At 42.6% G+C, this 18315-nt stretch overlaps 1 protein-coding gene across 1 annotated transcript in view; it reads left to right on the top strand.

The window, feature by feature from the left end:
• The first annotated feature begins 5982 nt into the window (after positions 1-5982).
• The window catches only part of LEPR (leptin receptor), a 32151-nt gene continuing 19818 nt past the window's right edge, over positions 5983-18315 (top strand). Inside the window, exons 1-6 of the mRNA XM_005151308.3 lie at positions 5983-6022; positions 8390-8698; positions 9695-9812; positions 15600-15805; positions 17182-17327; positions 17995-18139. Coding sequence (XP_005151365.2) covers positions 5983-6022; positions 8390-8698; positions 9695-9812; positions 15600-15805; positions 17182-17327; positions 17995-18139 — 964 coding nt within the window. The remainder of the gene's footprint in view (positions 6023-8389; positions 8699-9694; positions 9813-15599; positions 15806-17181; positions 17328-17994; positions 18140-18315) is intronic.

Below are 18315 nucleotides of genomic sequence, written 5' to 3'. Positions count from 1 at the left end.
GAGCTGAGCTCTTAGGCAGAAGCTCTTCCCTGTGAGGGTGCTGAGGCGCTGGCACAGGGTGCCCAGAGAAGCTGTGGCTGCCCCATCCCTGGCAGTGTTCAAGGCCAGGTTGGACACAGGGGCTTGGAGCAAGCTGCTCCAGTGGAAGGGGTCCCTGCCTGTGGCAGGGGTTGGAACTGGAGGAGCTTTAAGCTCCCTTCCAACCCAGTCAGCTAGCATGGGCTCCCCGTACTCAGATGTGTGGAAACTTTCCACCTCTTCGGTATGAAGCTACTTAATTATCTGTAGGCTTTACTAAGAAAGAAGTGACTGCCTGTGCTGTAACTTTTCAGCTCGATGAACCACAGCTTAACCCCGCTCTGGCGAGGGAAGGGATGGCGGGGGGCTGTGGACAGGGTTTGGGCTACAGGGCGACCAAGGCTCTTAGTCCCCGTGTGCCCCCCACCTTGTGTGTGAGGAGAGCCCGGCCCTGCCCTGCCCCGTCCCCAGCCCGTGAGGTAACGCGGGCGGGGCGCTAGGACGAGGCGGGGCCGCGGCCGGCGGCGGGGGCTGAGCGGGGCCGCTGAGGGGAGCGGGCGGCAGCGGCGGGGCCCGGCTGCTCCCGGCGGAGCTCCTCGGCTGTGACCCCGGGAGCCAGGCGAGGGAGATCCGTGAGTTCACTCGTGGCTTTTGTGTCCTCGCGTGTGTGCAGCTGAGGTTCCTGGCGGCTCTCCCGTGCCCGGAGCGCGGGGTGCCCCACGGCAAACCCCGCTGGTTGTCCCCGGAGCGCACCGAGGTGTGTGTGGGACGGGTGGCGAGCGCGGTCCTCCCCTCACAGGTCAGCTCCGCAGCAGCAGCCAACTTCGGAGCTGTGCCCAGATCAGACCTGCTTCCTCTCCTGCTATTTTCTCTTGAGGCAAAAGTGAAAAGGAAATCTTTCGTGTGGTTTGTGAGTCTGTTCTGCTCGGATAGAAGAGTGGTTTTGAAATGTTAGTTATTGACATGGCGTTTGTAAACGGAGTTTATAAGAGCACTGCGAGCCCTGTAACTACCAAGCCTGGCTATAGCATGAAGGAGGTTTAAGTGGCAGATAACTACCGGAAAACCAAATACATGTTTGGTGAAAAGCAGCGAGGGAAAGTGCTTATTAAAACCACTTTTCCTTATTGCTGACTTAGAATCGGGACTATTCATGCAGCGTCAGTCTCCAATGGTGTGTCAGGAGCGTGCACAAAGTTTAGTGCTGCAATCCAGCCCAGCCCGTTCTGTGACTGAATGCTGTGTAGTGGGGATGCAGGAGCTGCTGTGCTCTCTGCCTTGGGTCCGGTGCTGAGGGCAACCTGCCCGTGAGCGGTGTGGATGTGTGAAGTGAAGGGGTAATTCCACCAAAATCAGCAGATACTGTGCTGTCTGCAGAAAGTCTCTAGAACTGGGGATGTTTTGCTGAGCCACGAGGAGAGGCTCCATCAGCACACTTGGAGCTCCTTTCGTGGCTCTGTGGTCATGCATGAGTGAGATGAGGGTAACTGCTGCTAGTTCCACTGAACTGAGCATGTAGGAAAACATGGAACTTGGGTTGGTTGGTTAAGGGTTTACTATTAAAAAGCACACCTATTTAATGCTAGTCATGCTCATTGCTTTTTACCATGTTCCATTTACTCTTAGCTCCTCATTAGTAATGTGTTCTAATACACTAAATGACAAATGCGATGAAATTCCAAGCCCAGGAGGGCTCACCAACAACCCCTGGTCTTGCCAAAACCAACAGGACTGGGAAGCCCTCAGCACCATTAAAGAGCAGGCCAGGAGTCGTGCGTAGGCATGATTACTAAAATACAGCTATGCTTTATAGAGATCTTTTAAATATTTAAAGCCAGCTGTAGTGGAGTGCTTGCAAAAGTCAGGGACAGTTTGTGTGCCTGCGGGATTATGTGCCTGCTTCCCATTAACTAGCAGCTGTTGTTGTTTTTGGGGGAGGGTGGGAATAAGGATAGAGAACTTCAGACTCTGTATGTGTGTGGGGTGCATCATTTGAGGGAAAAGAGGAGATCCTAGCAACTTTCTATACATATCTGTATGCTCATTGGGAAACACTGATGTATTATGCTCTGAGCTTACACCATCTGCTCAGCTGTTGTCTTTGTTGCTGTAAAAGCTGGGGAGTTTGAGTTTAGTGGTGTCACAGTTGTGTGTGCCAGGGTTGTGCTACTCTGCTGCATGCAGGATGGGTTGTGGAGACTTGGCTCTTGTGGTCACCAGTGCCACCCTCTGTTCACTGGTGTTCACACTGGACAGGTAGACCTGCCTTGTACCGTGGTCTTCTTTTCACATCAGACCTCTTTCTGGAGTTCACAAAGGAGACCTGCACAAATGGAAGTTATCAAGGCAAGAAAGTGAAATAAAAAAGCAGCTCCAGAAGGAAAAGGAAAACTTCCAATGCATTTTCCATGCCCAATGAGCAGGTGTCTGCTTGAAACAAACTATGCTTGTTTCAGGCTGTGCTAAAAATGTTTTCCTTGCTAATATGCCAGTGGGTTTTATAACTTCTCAGCTGGCCTGTAGAGGCAAATGATCTCACTTTCAGTGTTGTCCTCCTTGTCATATCTGCTGTGTTTTGGTTTTAATCAGATGGTTTTGTCAAAGCAGGGCTTGCTGAAGTTCATTGCACAGTGTTTAGTGTGGAGAGGAGCATACTATTTACATATGAAATTGGAAACTTCTTGTACACAGCAGCAAAGTGGGTGGTTTCAGAATGCAGTATCTTAACATAGACGTGTTAAAAAGGGCCTTGATTCCTCCTTTTTTAATGGATACTTCTCCAGCCACTCCTGAAACCATTTGTCCTTGCTGTGTGAACTTGTTCTCTCTGGAACACAGCTATAGTTACAAGCTTTTCTATTTTTCCTTTAACTTCCTGTTCCCTGTAACTGCTCTTGTAAAACTTGTATTCTGCTACAATGAAGTTAAGAATTGTGATAAACTCCATATTCTCACTAGAAAAGGTATTTGTCCAGTCAAGTAGTACATTCAGCTTGTCCTGTCTGCCAGCATCTCCTTTGACCCAACTCCGTGTAAAGTTTATACAAGCACTACTGAACTTTGAACAGAAAATGAGCAAGTGCTGGTGACATGCAGCTTATTTTGCTTTGAAGTCATGTACAGTGCTAGTTACTGTTCATGGATGTTGTTGGAACCAGAACTGAAAAATAACACCTTTGTAAAAAGCAATCTCGGGCAGATGCAATAGGAGGAGGAAGAGAAGATGTCTCAGTCTGGTCTGAACTGTATTTTTGCCTTCTGGTCCATGTATTGTTAATTATAGTTAAACCAGTGCTGATATCAGAATCTCTTTGATTGCTCTATCTGGCCATTTTTATGGTAGCAAGAAGTGAAAATATCTTCATCTCCAGTAGACTACAGAATTATAACTTTCCTTCTTTGAGGGGTAGGTGGTTCTGGGGACCTGTGGTTGCTTCCTTTCCAGTCTACAGTAGGTATTGTAGGGTGAAACTAACACAGCAGCTGCTGTTTACACCATTAACCATTTGTCATCTTAATTCCAGTAGCAAATGATGTGATGGTTCACATTCTGCTGTGAAATAGTACAATGGAATATGTGTAGTTACCAAAATAGTGTTTTTTTCTTCAAGGAGCAATAGGGCTGAGACACCAGGGTGCAAGCTCTTGCTTCTTGTGGTGCCTGTGATGGGAGAGTGAGTGATGGACCACAACTTTATGGATTATTTAGAGCCCTTGATGGTGGAAATTTTCTACTTGTTTTGAAAGTGAGAGCTTTAAAGCATTTTCACCAATATCTGTGATATATTGCTAACTTTGATAGGCTTTTGAAATATATGTCTGATTTTTGTGTTCTCCATATGGAAGTGATTTCTGCCAGTTTCCTACTGGGAAGTGGTTGAGCTGTGAACAGCAAATTTTTGCTGCACCTGTAGAAGAGGAAAATGGTCTGTTTTTCATTAAACCGTACATCTAATAGTAGGAGTAGTAGTGTACACTTATGTCAAGTAAAGTATTGTAAAAGGTTAAGGGTTTTATTCGGTCAGAAGCTTTGGAAAAATCTAGATAACTTTAATCATCTGCTTTTGGAAATGATCTAGGCCTGTACCTTTGTGAAATGGCAGATTTAATAGAGGTTGTAGCTACATAGTTCCTCTGGCCTTCATGGCTCACCTATTAAGAAATAGGCTAATGGAAGAGGTGTGGGTAAGGCCTCCTAACAGCTGTGCTGAGAGGCACATTTTCCTCTGAAGCAGGGGTCTGTGAAGCACTGTCTTTGAAATGTTGAGCTTTCCTCTTTAATTGCTCAAAATGTAGCTTAAAATGCACTCTGATTATAACCTGGGTGAATGGGGAGGAAAGTGGCTGGGACTGACTCATCTTGCAGACCAAAAGGAGGATGGTCTGTGCTGAAAGAATGACTTGGCTCTGGCTGGATTTTCAAGAGCTCTCCTTGAGGGAAACAAGCTTACAGGGAGACAAGAATACTGAAATACTGTAGCCTAGGTTGTCTGCTGCTGCAGGTAGATGCTATTTCTGCTAAATCACCTCTGCTTTAGGCTGTGCACAAGGCTTAAAGCAGTGTCAGGGTCATTGGATGATCATATCAAGGTCTCTGGTGAGGGCAGAGGAAGGGTTAGCTCTGAGTGAATGTGGCTTTCTGTATTGTATTCTTCGGTTTTATTAGCAGGCACTGGTTCCTCTGTGGGGCTGACCCTCCACTCCATGGGGGCTTGCTGAAGTGCCTGGGTGAGGCAAGGGGATGTATTCAGACTGTGCTCTAACAGGAGTGGTGATAATCAGGAAGGAATCACCCTTTCTCTCTCCTTCTGAGCTTCTGTGTCCACATGCACTTTCCTTCCAGGCTGCAGAATGAGCTGCTCTGTAGCCAGTAAAGAGACTCTCCCATTGTAGCAGTCTGTATGTAACATACATGTACATATAGTCCAGTATGTGAACCCTAAACTGGAGGGCCAATGGATTGCAGTGTTGGCACCAGTTCTTTTGGCAGCATAGATGTTCTCAAGGAATTGTTCTCAGAAATATTTAAGGAATGAGAATAATTTGGAGGGACTCCCTGAACCTTATTTCTTGTCCCAGCATTCTCTGTCTTACTTGAGCTGTAAATTTTACTGATCATTTAGTTTTGGTTAACTGCAGCAGCAACCAAACTCTGTACGTTTTACTCTGATATCATCTACTGAGCTTTTTTTTTTAAGTTTCAAAGTGCTTATATCTGGGGTTTACAGAATTTATGTAACTATGGGATGAAAATAAGAAAGACTGAAGTACCTGAAATGAAAGAACAATACTGAAATACTGCTGTCAAGTTCAGTGAAGTCTTTGCTCATATAGTAACAGGACAAGGGGGAATGGTTTTAACTTGCCAGAAGGGAGACTGAGCTCTTAGGCAGAAGCTCTTCCCTGTGAGGGTGCTGAGGCACTGGCACAAGGTGCCCAGAGAAGCTGTGGCTGCCCCATCCCTGGCAGTGTTCAAGGCCAGGTTGGACACAGGGGCTTGGAGCAAGCTGCTCCAGTGGAAGGGGTCCCTGCCTGTGGCAGGGGTTGGAGCTGGAGGAGCAACCCAAACCAGTTCTGGGATTCTATCATTCTGTGAAATGGGTGCTTGAGTGCTTCAGTGTATGCTACAGTTTGAAAATTGATAATCTCTTGGGCAGTTTGATTGTTTGGGTTTGTAGTGCCCTTCAGGTGATCAATCCCAGAAAGTGAATAATTATCAGCAGAAGTCTGAGAAATTAAGTACTATATAGCTCCAATGATGAAAGAAGGATCTGTATTGACATTCAATTGATATTCTAAGCAGCTTAACCACTGTTTTTTTTTCCCTTAAATGACATTCTGATTTTGTTCTTCCTTTCTGTTTATAAAGCTGTGTCAAATGAATCCTATTAAAATAATAAATTGGTAATTACCAGCTCTCAGTTAATTTTCTATATATTTTTCAGATCAGCTCTCCGAAACAAGATGTATTGGCAAATCAGTCTGACCCTGCTTGTGCTATTGGGTAAGTTACTAAAACACGTAATTCTGTTGGAAGTTATGTACAATGAAGAGTAATCAGCATTTCTGTTTTACAGTGGTGTTACAAGTCATGCTACTGGGTTAGTATCTTATCACAACATGCAACTGGATTATGCAAAGGATTTCATGTTATCATGGTGTGGAATTGAAATGTTGACACCTTCAGCTTGAGCCCATGTGTCTTATCCCAAAAAGCAGTGCAACTTACTTCTAAGATTGGGAAGCATCACTAGAAAGTGTGTGTTGAGTCAAGATGCATTCTAATAAGTGCCCCAGTCAAAATTTCATAAGACAGAAGTTTGTGGGGAATTTGTTTTTGTTTAACAGGTCCAAAACCAGAAAGGAAAATCCCAGTTCCATCAGAACTGCAGAGTTTCTGTTTAGTTCAGTGTAGCCAGGCTGTCAGTGAGTTGGAGCTCTGCTTTTTCAGGTAGCTGACATTCTAGCTTTCAAGTTCACAGTGTTGCTGAAGGGTGCTCAGCTAACTCCAAATGTTGGATGTAATAACATCTCTAACAATATTGGTGAATGCTGCTCAGGGACAGCTGTTTTTGCCTTTTTTAAACTAAAATAGGAACTATTTAAAGGATTTTGGTGATGATGCTTAGGGCGAGAGTAGATGCTGTAATCCAGTGAAGTCAGATTCAAAGTTTGTGTCTCAGGGAGTCTTCATTAGGCTTCAGAGCAGTTGGTTGCTCACTGATGGCCTATAATAACTGCAATCTTCACCTAATTCTGAATAAGCAGATAGCCATGGCTGGCATCTTTGTAGCCCTGTTAACCCAGACATGCAAATACACTGCTGCTCTGGGGACAGAACTATTAAGTGATAGTTTCTTTGTCTGTGTCATGGACAAACCATTATATCTGTAGCTGGAAAACATCCTTACTTCATGCTGTGGTTTTTTAATGGACATTGGAGAGCTACAGCAGAGCTGTATTAAGCCTTTTTGCAATGCATTTTAGTTCTCTTTTTTACATTTCTGCACATACTTTGATTTTATGGGGTTTAATTAACGCCTTGGGATTGTTTGGTGTGATCTGTGAGGGGGAAGTGTTTTTGTAGGAAAAGAGATGATGGGCAGGAATCCCTTCCCACCCTCAATGGATGCTGCAGACTGGGTAGTACATTACTTATCTGTCCTGCTTCACAGGCAGTCATGTCACTTATTCATTTGTCCTTTTTTAAATCATGTATTATGGACTAATAGTGTGTTTGGTCAGCTGAATCCTCCACATGCAGCCAGGAGGCTCAATGAGACTGGGATTTACAAAGGCACAAACCCTGTTAGATGAGAGAGGAGGAAGGAGCAGAACTTCAGGAGTCTGGAATACAAGATCTATGTAAAGAGGAAACAATGCTTTAGCACTCTGCATAGGAACACAATGTCTGCTTTTAAAGTAGCATGAATCTACTCTTTTAAAGTTTTCATTCTGTGGTTTTGTATCTTTTACCTTATGCTTATATGCTATTAAACAGTGCTAGAGGAATTTTCTTTTTTGCCTATTCAAAGCATAGAGCATCAATTAATTTCTATCTGATAAACTGCTTAAAATATTTCTGCCCTTACTGAGTGAAAAACTGCATGCAAAATGCACAAATACCAGCATACCTTTCTGTAACTAGAGCTCTATTCTTTGAAATTCACACAGTGTTTTACAGAAACCATTTCCAAAACCAACATGCTCATAATTCTGAAAAGCAGTGTTAGTGTAATTCAAGCTATGACTGACCAACAGGAGCTACAAATGTGGTCAAAGCAGTTTTAGTTTGAAGAATGCAAGTCTGATGGGGAAGGTTATTCTTTTCTTACATCTCATTTCCCACATAAAGCCCTGGGGTTGTGTCATTACATCCACTGGATATTCTTGTAACACTATTCTTTGGTATTTAACAGTTGTTATGTGATTATGTGTTATATTTACAATGGAATGATTTTTTTCTACAGTAACAGAGCTGTGTTATAAGAGCTGGATTGCAAATGTCCCAGCACTGCAGGGGGAGATGAGACCTCTGTGAACTTAGGTTTATGGTTCACTGTCTTTGAATTAATATAAGCCAATTTATTCCAAAGAGATGCTTCCCCTATAGTCTTGGTTTGTCTTTCAAGAGGCTGAGAAAACAAGAAGCTAGGTGTAGTGACTCGAGAAAAGGCTGACATCTGTCAGTTGTGACACCAGTTCACAGGGGATGATTTTAGTCATTTTGTCTGCAGCTCAGAGAATAGCCCCTGGAAACAGACTGATTTTTATGTAATGTATGTATTTCTGTATAACACCAGCCACTCAATTTTCATTGTCAAGTAATATGAACTTTTAATTTCTCATATCTTTGCCTTTGTATCTGCAGACTTTCTTCAGATGGCAGTTGCCCACTGTATGCTCCACCAAATTCCTCCCAGGAACTTTACGTTACCCTGTATGCTGCTAAATGAAACAGTTTTGAGTCCTTTCTCTGTTGGAGTTGTAGAGAGCTGGTCTGGTTTGAGGAGAGGGCATGGAGCATTCAAAACCAAACCTCCCTTGCTAATGGATGAAGAAAGTTTTCTGTGCTGCCTTTGGAATGACAGCAACATTGATTGTTCTTTGTACAGAGCAAGCATGCAAGCAAGGAAGTTTATTCCTTCAGAAATAAGTAGCTCTGCTTCTCAGGAAAAAGGTTGGTTTTCCAGTCAAGGGAATAAGAAGTTGCTTCTTCAAAAAGAGGCTGGGGTTTTGTGTTGGTTAGGAGGGGGTGTATGTGTGTTGTATTGATGGGTGTTCAGAGCAGACAACATAGTCTGGTCAAACCCTTCCTTACAGTATTCTGTACTGGAAGATGAAGGAAATTGCATAACGCAGTTTCAAAGGGTAAAAAAAGTTGGCTGCCTTTCTAAGGGAATGCTGAATAAAATATGTAGCAGTGCAGAAGCCCAGATCTTCAAAGGTGTTAGATGCTATGAGAAATATTTTAAGTATTTTTGTGAATTTGGGCTTTAAACTCCTTCAGAAGGTGGGGGAGATGAAGAGCAAGTGCCATCATTTCTGCCTGGACTGTGTGCCTCAGTACATATCAGTACATGGCTTAGGTTGAATTAGTTTTCCCTAGGCTGGTTTTCTCCTGCAAACCTCAGTCTCTGAAGAGCCTGTAGCCTCTTGGCATACTGCTGTCAGTGGCAGGAGTCTCACTGACCTCAGCAGAGTTAGAATTTCATTCTATGAGGACTGTACCATGGGACAAGTAAATCCCTGTTACAGGCTGCCACACTAAATGTGTTGCTGTTTTGTGTGCAATACAGATGCATGTGTGCACAAAGTGTGGCCACGTAGAGCCTGTACCAGTTAACAGTAGCAAAAAACTCAACCAGCAGCAGCAGCTTAATTTCTCTCTTCCCCTTGTGACCTGGTCTGTAAAGCCAGGTAAAATATATCCCTTCTTTAACAATTAGAATGCAGCAGTATCAGCCCTTAAAGCATTTAAGGGCACACACTGGTGCCCAGTTCAGCAAGGATTACTCATAAACATTTGCACACTTGTGGTCCACCCTCACCTTCATGAATATCTGTTACTTGTCCTCTCTTTGTGAGTGAATTTTATCCTGGCTCTTCAGCTGGGTTTTGGGTTTGTTTTGTTTTAATATAATTCATAAATGTTTAATATCTTTCTTTTGCTCAGATTCAAATTGGACCATTGAATGTTGGACTAAAGGCAAGCTGGACCTGCTGATTTGTACTCTGAAGTTTTTGAAGTTGTACTTGAGAGCTGACCTGAAGGTTAATCTTTTCTACACTGTGTAAGTACAGACTCTTTTAAACTTGTCACTTAGCATTAGAAATCCAAATTGCAGTGTGGTGTTGCATTAGCTTTGCAAGCAGATGATACATTATGAACCTTTGTCTTATCTAAAAGTAATCTTGGGCAATATGGAAATGGTTTTAGTCTTTAAATGACAAATGGTTGCAGTGGAGAGTCCCCCTCCTCTGTCCTTAAAATGCTTCAATGAAATTAATATCGAGTTGAGAATATCTTTGCTGTTACAATAGCTTAATTTAAAGCTGTGCTCTTGGTTCTGCCTTTTTTTATGCTTTTGACCATAATGTTCTCTCTCTTGAAGTAATTACACTATTTAATATTAATACAATGTCAAATGCTACTCTGATCATGTTGATGCCCCTGAGGGACACTCACCTGTGCAGTTGTCATTGTGTGAAATATCTTCAGGGATGGCAATAGATGGTCATCATCCTGACTAGTGGGTGGACAGATCTTGTACATGACCTGCCTGAATTGATCACAAAAGGATCCATTTGATTCTACTTATGAAGCCACACAGATTGTTCTGAATTACTGATAGATTGGAAGGAATGGGGTGAACACACAGACTTAGGAAATAGGTTAAATATCAATAGGTAAATTAGCTGAATGTACAGGTGATTACTTCTACTTTAAAAGCCAGATATCACACAAATTGCCCCTGAAGTCAGCGTAGAAGCAGGTGTATTAACTAGTAATAACTGTAGGTGTTTAGTTAACATAATACTTCAAAGCTGAAATCAGATTTTGAATGGGTTCCTGCTTCCAGTGTTCCCCATTACTTTGATTTCTGATTCTGTGTGTTTGTGGGAGAAGTACATCTGACTTTGCCTCTGTTCCATCCAGTCTCAACTGCAATAGAAAGATCTTTTCCACTAATCCTAGTGTGGTAATCTCTCTATTGAATTTTTTCTGGTATGCTTAACATCCATGGAACAAGGGATTTGAGTCCAAGCTGGGATGAACAGGCTCTTTGTATGAGGAAGGACATTCAGTAAGTGTCATGAAATTTGTGAGAGCAGCCCCTATAGACTCACCAGAGTCTTTGTGGCATTTCTGTCTTTGATTACTTTGTGCTGCAAAGCTGAGGTGCAGCACAGGCCCTCACATGGGAGAACTTACTTCACTCCCCAGATTTCATATTCATATTTCTCTTTTCAGGTCCCTGTCTTCTGGGGGATCAGCTAGCAAAGCAGTTGAGGCTTTGGTGAGGTGACAGCTTTCCCTGTTGTCTTGCTGATACCTTGACATTTTAGTCACATCAGCCAAAATACCTTGAAAACATTCCCAGTTTTAAAAATATGCATTCCTGGCATGTGTTTCTCCCTGGGAGTCTGGCGATCAAGCCAGAATTCTCACATACAGGACAGGCAATGCATAAAAATAATGACCTAGAAGAATCTACAACAAAAAAGCTCAAAGTCCTCAGCAGCTTTTGGGTTTTTTCAGCATTAAAGTAGCATCCTTTTATTTTACACATCCTTCTTCTAAATGATACCAAGTTACTTTGAATAGGAAATGTTTTCTTCTGTCCAAAGCAGAGCTATCACAGTATATTCTATAAGAGGTAATGACAGGGCTTTTACCTTCCCTAGCAGCATGTCTTTGGGAGGAGGATTATTCTGCAGCTTAAGTAGACAAATGAGGCTGATTTTTCCACCAAAAGTGAATGTGCTTTCCAATTGTATGTATTCTAGGAATGCTGTAAACCTTGATGGTTAATTACATCAACTAAAATCACTTTGCCTTAGGGATCCTTTTGTAGTGACACAGATGAATGCTCCCAGTTTAATTTTGAGACTGATTATAATTTGCCCTTTCAGCAGATGGTGATGTATATGATGAACTGACATCTCAGACCTATTTGAAGTACCTTTGAGGCTTTCCTTTAGTTCTCTGCCTAAGCTCCCATGTTTTTAAGAAGAAATCATGCAATTTGCCTGGAGGCTGATGGCTTAGTTGAGTGCATCAGTTACACGTTGACCCTTCTTCAGCTGGAGAACATTAACCTTGCATTAGAGACTTACCCTCTCAGCAGCCAGGCAGCCATCAGGTGTTCTGCAGTTTAACGGGACAGCTTGTTCAAATCAGTCTTGTCCTAGAGCCACTGTCTATCAAATACATTGTGATATCTTATTGAATATCCTTAGAGCCCCAGACAGCTTTGTTCCATCAATTCCTAATAAAGAAATTACACAATAAAGGGCTTGCAATTCCTTTATTTCTGATATGTCTCAATATAGCTGCTTAAAAGTGACATTCTGCCTTTCCAGAAATCAGAGGAATTATACAAGTTCATGTGTTTCTTCCTAAAACAATTCTGATATTTTGTTTCTGGTGTTCCAATTGCAAGAAACTGATTGAAATTCAGCAAAGACGTTCTGCAGGGTCTAATTTAAAGTCTCCCAAGTTTGCCATGGGTTAATTCAGCAGCAGTACCACCAGCTTCTGAAGCATGGTTGAACTGTGCACCAAAATACAAACCACCTAGGATGTGTTAACTTAACGTGTTGACTGAGAGAATTCTCTGTGCAGTGTTTGGAGTGGAGAAGAAAAGCAAGCCTTGGACACGTGCCCTTGTTGCAATGTTAATGACTTCTGGGGTTCAGGGCATGCAGTACTTATATTTGTCCTCTTCTGCAGTGTCTTATGCTTTAGTCCCATGTTTCCAGCTTAAAGTTGCACTGTCTTTGCTCCATTGTCCCTCCCTTCTCTGCCAGCCATTAAAACTTAAGTCCAGTTCACTAGTTCACTGTTGGATCTCAGAGGTGGGCTCTGGTAATCCCTTCTCAGAAGTCCATATGCTTAGTTCCTGTCTGGTTCATGCTTACCTCTCTGTTCCAAGACAAATCCCTCCAATTCCAGCAGCCAGCCCTATAAAACTGAGTGAGGACATAGTATACACTTATGTATTTTATATGCCCTCTGTCTTTCCTTTCCTTTCCTCCCCCCCGTCTGTGTCTGTCTTAGATGTGATCAGTGCTGCATGATGTAAAGTGCTTGTTGAACAGGGATTTATAGGTCCTCTAAGTCAGTGTGCTGCAAGTGTGATGGAAAACTCCAGTTTTTAATAGTCTATTGCTTTATTTTAGGTTTACCCCAGATATCTCCTCTCATTCTACTGAATGAAGGCACTGACCTCTTCTGAACTTGTGAGGGCTTTATAAGCATAAGCTCCTCTAAAGTCAGTATGTACAGATTAGGAAGGATGGTTATTCTGTGACAGGATCCCCCTGCAGCCAAACTGAAGATGATGGGCTACTCCTGCAGTCCCAGGCTACTGTTGATCTCCAAAGCACTTTGGCTTTCTGTTGTTTCACTTGTCATCAGGTCTCATGCACTTAGGCCAGGCTTACAAGTTGGAATAAGTTGATGCGGGGTCCTCATGGTTATATCCTGCATTGATCTGTTGAGATGGTCCCTGTGTCTTGCCAGTCCATGGGAATGCAAAGCTCATTACCCTGCTCTTGTGTCTGGATATCCTCCTCCAGCAGCAGACCTGGCATCTGGTAGCATAGCTTGGTCTTTCCCCCATCTGTGCCCTGGCTGCCTGCAAAGGTAGTGAGCTGGAAGAGAAGTCTAGAGCAGAGAAATGAGATACTGGTAATTCTCTGTCACACTGGAGTGGAAGACCTGCCTGGCCTGGAGCCATGGCTGTTCCTCCAGTTACACTTGAATCCCTATACACAGCATTTTATACAGTAAATCAATGAAATGGGCTTCCCCATCCGTGGCAGTGTTCAAGGCCAGGTTGGATGGGGCTTGGAGCAACCTGCTCTAGTGAAAGGTGTCCCTGCCCATGGAACTAAATGATCTAGGATTCTATGAAAAGGTTTGTGTGGTGGGAACAGGGAGAAATAACATTCCATGCCTGTTTACTCACAAATAAGTGGCCTTTGAAACATAATGGCACAACATAACATGGGGAGGAGCTTTCTAGCACTTCCCTTCCTGTGCACTGGGATTCATCTGGGTGCAGATAAGCTCAGTTTGACAGTTAAAAGTTGAAGTAACAATTAGGAGAAAGCTGGGGGCAGTGACGGGGTGGTAATTGCTTTCCAGATAGATTGGATTAAAGACATGGTTTGATGAGAAGCCTACATTCTTATGGACTGATTGTGGGTTTTTTGAGGCTAATAACATCTGCAATCAGCTATACAAGGCAGGGAAACTTAAAAGACAATTCTGCGAAGTCTTTGAAAGGAAATTCAGAGAAAGAAGTGGAGCCACAACTAGAAAACCAAAAATATTCCAAGTAATTTAAAAGCTCTGTGTTTGCCAGATACTGTCAGTATAAGGTTCCATTAATTCTTCTGTCCTAAATTCTGTGGGTCCTGGTAAAAAGAAACAGCTTCAAAGAGCATCCTAAATACAAGGTGGATGCATAATGTGGGGATCAGTGAATGATGAGGGGAGTTGGCCCTGGTGCCAGGGGATCCGTGTGTGCTCATTGCATGTTCCTTTTCAGTCCCAGTCAGTGTGATTCACACAGGCTCTTTCCCATAATTCATCAGCCCTTTGCTCACTTCCAGAACCTTCCTCAGGTTCTGACCTTTTCTATTTTAAGTAGAGCAGTTGATGGCATTGGGATCAGTGAATCATTCCATTTCCCTTGTGCTCTACAGTCCATTAAATGTACTATACACCAAATCCACTAAAACAAAGCAGGAAATCTTGTCCTTTCTTCTTTTCCAGTGTTAGAGTTCCCTGCCCTCCCTGAATTCAAGTGTTGCAGTGAGTCACACCAACTCTAAAACTATGTAACACTTTCACAGAAAGGTTCTTATTCCATTAACTTCAATTGCTTTCTCTGAATAAGTAACACAAACCCTTTACTATACAGAAACAATTCCAGAATCACTTCAGAACAATTTAAAACACAAGATTTTTGTTATAAGGATGAAATGTCAAAATCAGGAAAGAATCTAGGATGGTTTAACTCTCAGGATTTGTCTTGGCTTTGCTGCCCGGAGAAGTTTGGCCAAAGTATTTATGCTATTAAATTCCCTACCTTAAGGAGGTCTGTGTCACTGAATACCTGCAGTGCACCATAAATATGCATCTGAGTTTGAAAGAACATAAAGAATATCTGTAAAAGAGAAATGAGAATAAAGAACATAATAATTAAGGCCTTATCTTGGAATTAACTGCACAATGTTAATAAGACTTTTGGAAGACTCGGGTGTCTTTTTGTTTCAAGTACTATAAGCTGTTGGAAATGAGAACTAAAACGTGTTCTGAATGGTGGAGTTCTTTAGCCTTTTACTTCAAAACTTTTTTTTCACTGGAAAATTGGTTGCTTATTCTATTATTTGTAATGCTTCATTGTAGCAGAAGCTGGAAGGGATGTTAAATTGTTCAGATTGCATTTCAATGCCTCATGAATAGGAATTGGAACATAATCTGTATGAGGGTGGTGGTGGGCTGTTAATCTACTGTAAGGTAAACTTAACTTTGGGTGCCTGAGGTGTATGTAGTGATAGTTACCATAAGGAATCAGAAACTAGTCTGACTGAACTACAGGTATCATCTAGGATTGTAACACATTTGTTTAAAAGTAAAATCTTAGGAATACTTTTCATGAAGGCATCTTAACAACTTGGAAACCATTTCAAAAAGGAGAAGCAGCAAAGTAAAAGCAATTGGTTGCAATTATTCACTTTTTTACCTTTTTCATTATTTTTCTTTTTTATCAATAAACCTTATCCAGATGGACAAACTCTTTTGAGATGCTGGTTTGGTTTATGGCTTGCTTCTTCCCTTGCAGGTCAGAGCTGTCTCTGGGGGATGTATCTACGAGCTTTCTGAAGGGGACTGTCATGGCTGCTCAGTGTGACTGCAGTGAGTATGATGGGTGTGAGTGCTGTGTGCCTGCCCTGAGACTCAACTACACTTACATCATGTGGCTGAAGATGATGGTTGGTGTTACACCTCTGTGGTCACCTCTGATGTCAGTCAAGCCCATAGACATAGGTAAGTACAACTATATTTGAAATGGTTTTGAATGGAGGACAGCAGCAGAATGTCTCTTTTGGAGGAGGGCACAGACAGAACAGGAAAGGCCTCCTGGTGCTGTCTCATTTGCTCAGGGTGGTGCTGTACACATTTCCTAGCCTCCTAATGCCCATCTGGGCTCTGGTACAAAACCAAACTGAGCAAAGGCCATGCTGTCAACATGCTCCAGCTTTTAGTTCTAATTCAGACCTCTCTGTGCCTGAGTCTGGGGCAATGGTGGAGCTTATCTATGTTGTGAGGACCTGAACTGAAAAAGTGTGTGTGGGGAAAAACTATTCCCAAAGTGACTTAGCAAATAAAAGTCCCTCTTCTCTCAAGCAGCTCTGTTGTCCTGATGCTTTCTTCCTTACACATTACCAATACCAATGTTTTCCAGCTATTTCCAAATACATTCTTCTGTATTTAATCAAGTTAAAATGCTACTGATATTATGACTTTGATATGTGTTGCTATCCAATATGCACAGTTATTGCAAATCTCGACAGATTTCAAAAAAGTAGGGAATTGGTCAGCTGTGGGGGGAAATCATAGGAGTTATATAAAATTCTTCCTAAAGGATGTGCTTTGCAAACAGAATAAGTTAAGATAACATAATTAGTTTGTGCCACTTAGTAAAGTGTATTTAGAACTTGCATAATATTATATGTTATATAATCAAACCTGGAGCTGTGAATGAGGACAAGGTGAGCCAAAGGACACTGTATTTAAACAGTGATTTGAAAAGGTCTCAGCAACAGGTAAAAGCAGGATCAAGGCTCCCTGCCTTTGTCTGATGAGGAGTGAAGATAATCCTGATGATCATTCTAAATTGCCCATCCATTTGCCTCTCCAGAGTGTTCTGTTCATCCTTCTGGGAAATTTCTGAAACCCTCCTTTTTTACTTTGCCCTAATGTAGCAGAAGACCTTCTTTCATAGCTATAATCACTGTGGAAGGCATGGGAATATCTAGCAATTCTTTGTGTATGATATGAGGACATTATCTCCTGTCTCTTCAGGAGCTGAGCAAATTGCTTTGCTCAGCACTCCCATACCTCTCAGTCCTCTTTGCAGCAAAACAGGTACATTAATGTTTGGTTACTGGGGAGAATCATGGCCTAAGGCAAGAAATGAATGCGGTTTTAAGGCAAACATTGGGTCAAACAGCATGTCCTGCTAACTGTAACAGTGCCAGGGTGCACTTTTCTAGTGATATTACGCATTAGTGTGTCATACACCAGCTGTAGAGAAGCTCTTGGAAACTGAGTTCAAAGAAGTGGTACGAAAAAGACCCATTGCCATCAGCAGTCACAGGCAATCAGGTTAGTGGTAAACTTGTCAATTAATTTGCCTGCAGTCAAGCCTGAACCTCCTTTGAACCTGCATCTAGAAATGACAGAGGAGGGTCAAATGAAGATCTGCTGGTCCAACCCTGTGCTGATGCCATACCCACTTCAGTATGAAGTGAAGATCTCTGCAAACTCAGGTCAAAACAGCTGGCAGGTGAGTCAGCTCTGCTCGTGTATTTTACAGTGCAGGTTGGTGGGTTTCTGTGGAGCCCAGGATTTCTTTGCACCCTCCTTGTCCTTGGGCAGTGGATCTGATGGGTTGAGAACTGTCCTTGGGCAGTGGCTGGTCTGGTGGAGCTGGGCACAGCACACTGAGCTGGTGTGTCCAGCAGACCCTGGTAAACATCAGCAGTGTGTTGGTGAACTGGACTTGACATCTGCTACACCAGGAGAGACACTACACTGACACGAGACTCATCTCCTTTTGGGTCTTACACACAAAATCCCATCTTTCTTTTCGGATGAAATCCTAGACTCTGTGAAGTCTAACAGCAAAGGTCTCTCTTTTTAGCAACCCCCAAATTCCATGATATGTTAAATATTTAGCTTTTATTAATGAATTGCTTTTTCCTGTTGCTACCACACAGCTGTCTCTGGAATTAAAAGCAGCTGTTATTTAGGAGTTCATAATGAAATAACATGTTTTCCACAGAGTCATGCAATCTCTACCATATTTGGATTTACACAGATTTAAAGAAGAAACCTTTTTTTACTGAACTTGTTACCTAAAACCTACTCTCTAGACTCTTTGTTTTTGTTCCCTCTGCCTTTCTTAATCCTGTTTCATTATACAACCATAATGGCTTCTGATAATCCCACAGATGGTTCAAGTTGCTCTGGAAACCTCACTGGCCATAGACAATACACTGCTTGAGACTTCATACTTAGTTCAAGTGCGGTGCAGGAATCATCATGGTCTGGGGTTCTGGAGTGACTGGAGCACACCATACAACCTCAGCTTGGGAGGTATGTCTCATGCAGTCACTTATGTGCAGTGTTTTGGAATAGAGTACACTTCCCAGTTTGGTTTGTTTTGTGGAAAAAGTATTTGAGAGCATGTGTTATACCAGGAAGGTACAGCAGGCATGAGTTGAGCTGAAAAATCCCATGGAAGTTCTTTCACTTTCTACTTCTGTCTCCCC

This window comes from Melopsittacus undulatus, chromosome 6 (genome assembly GCF_012275295.1).
Source record: "Melopsittacus undulatus isolate bMelUnd1 chromosome 6, bMelUnd1.mat.Z, whole genome shotgun sequence".
NCBI lineage: Eukaryota > Metazoa > Chordata > Aves > Psittaciformes > Psittaculidae > Melopsittacus > Melopsittacus undulatus.
Note: the sequence above shows the minus strand (reverse complement) of the source record. Positions and strands in the feature narration are given on the sequence as shown.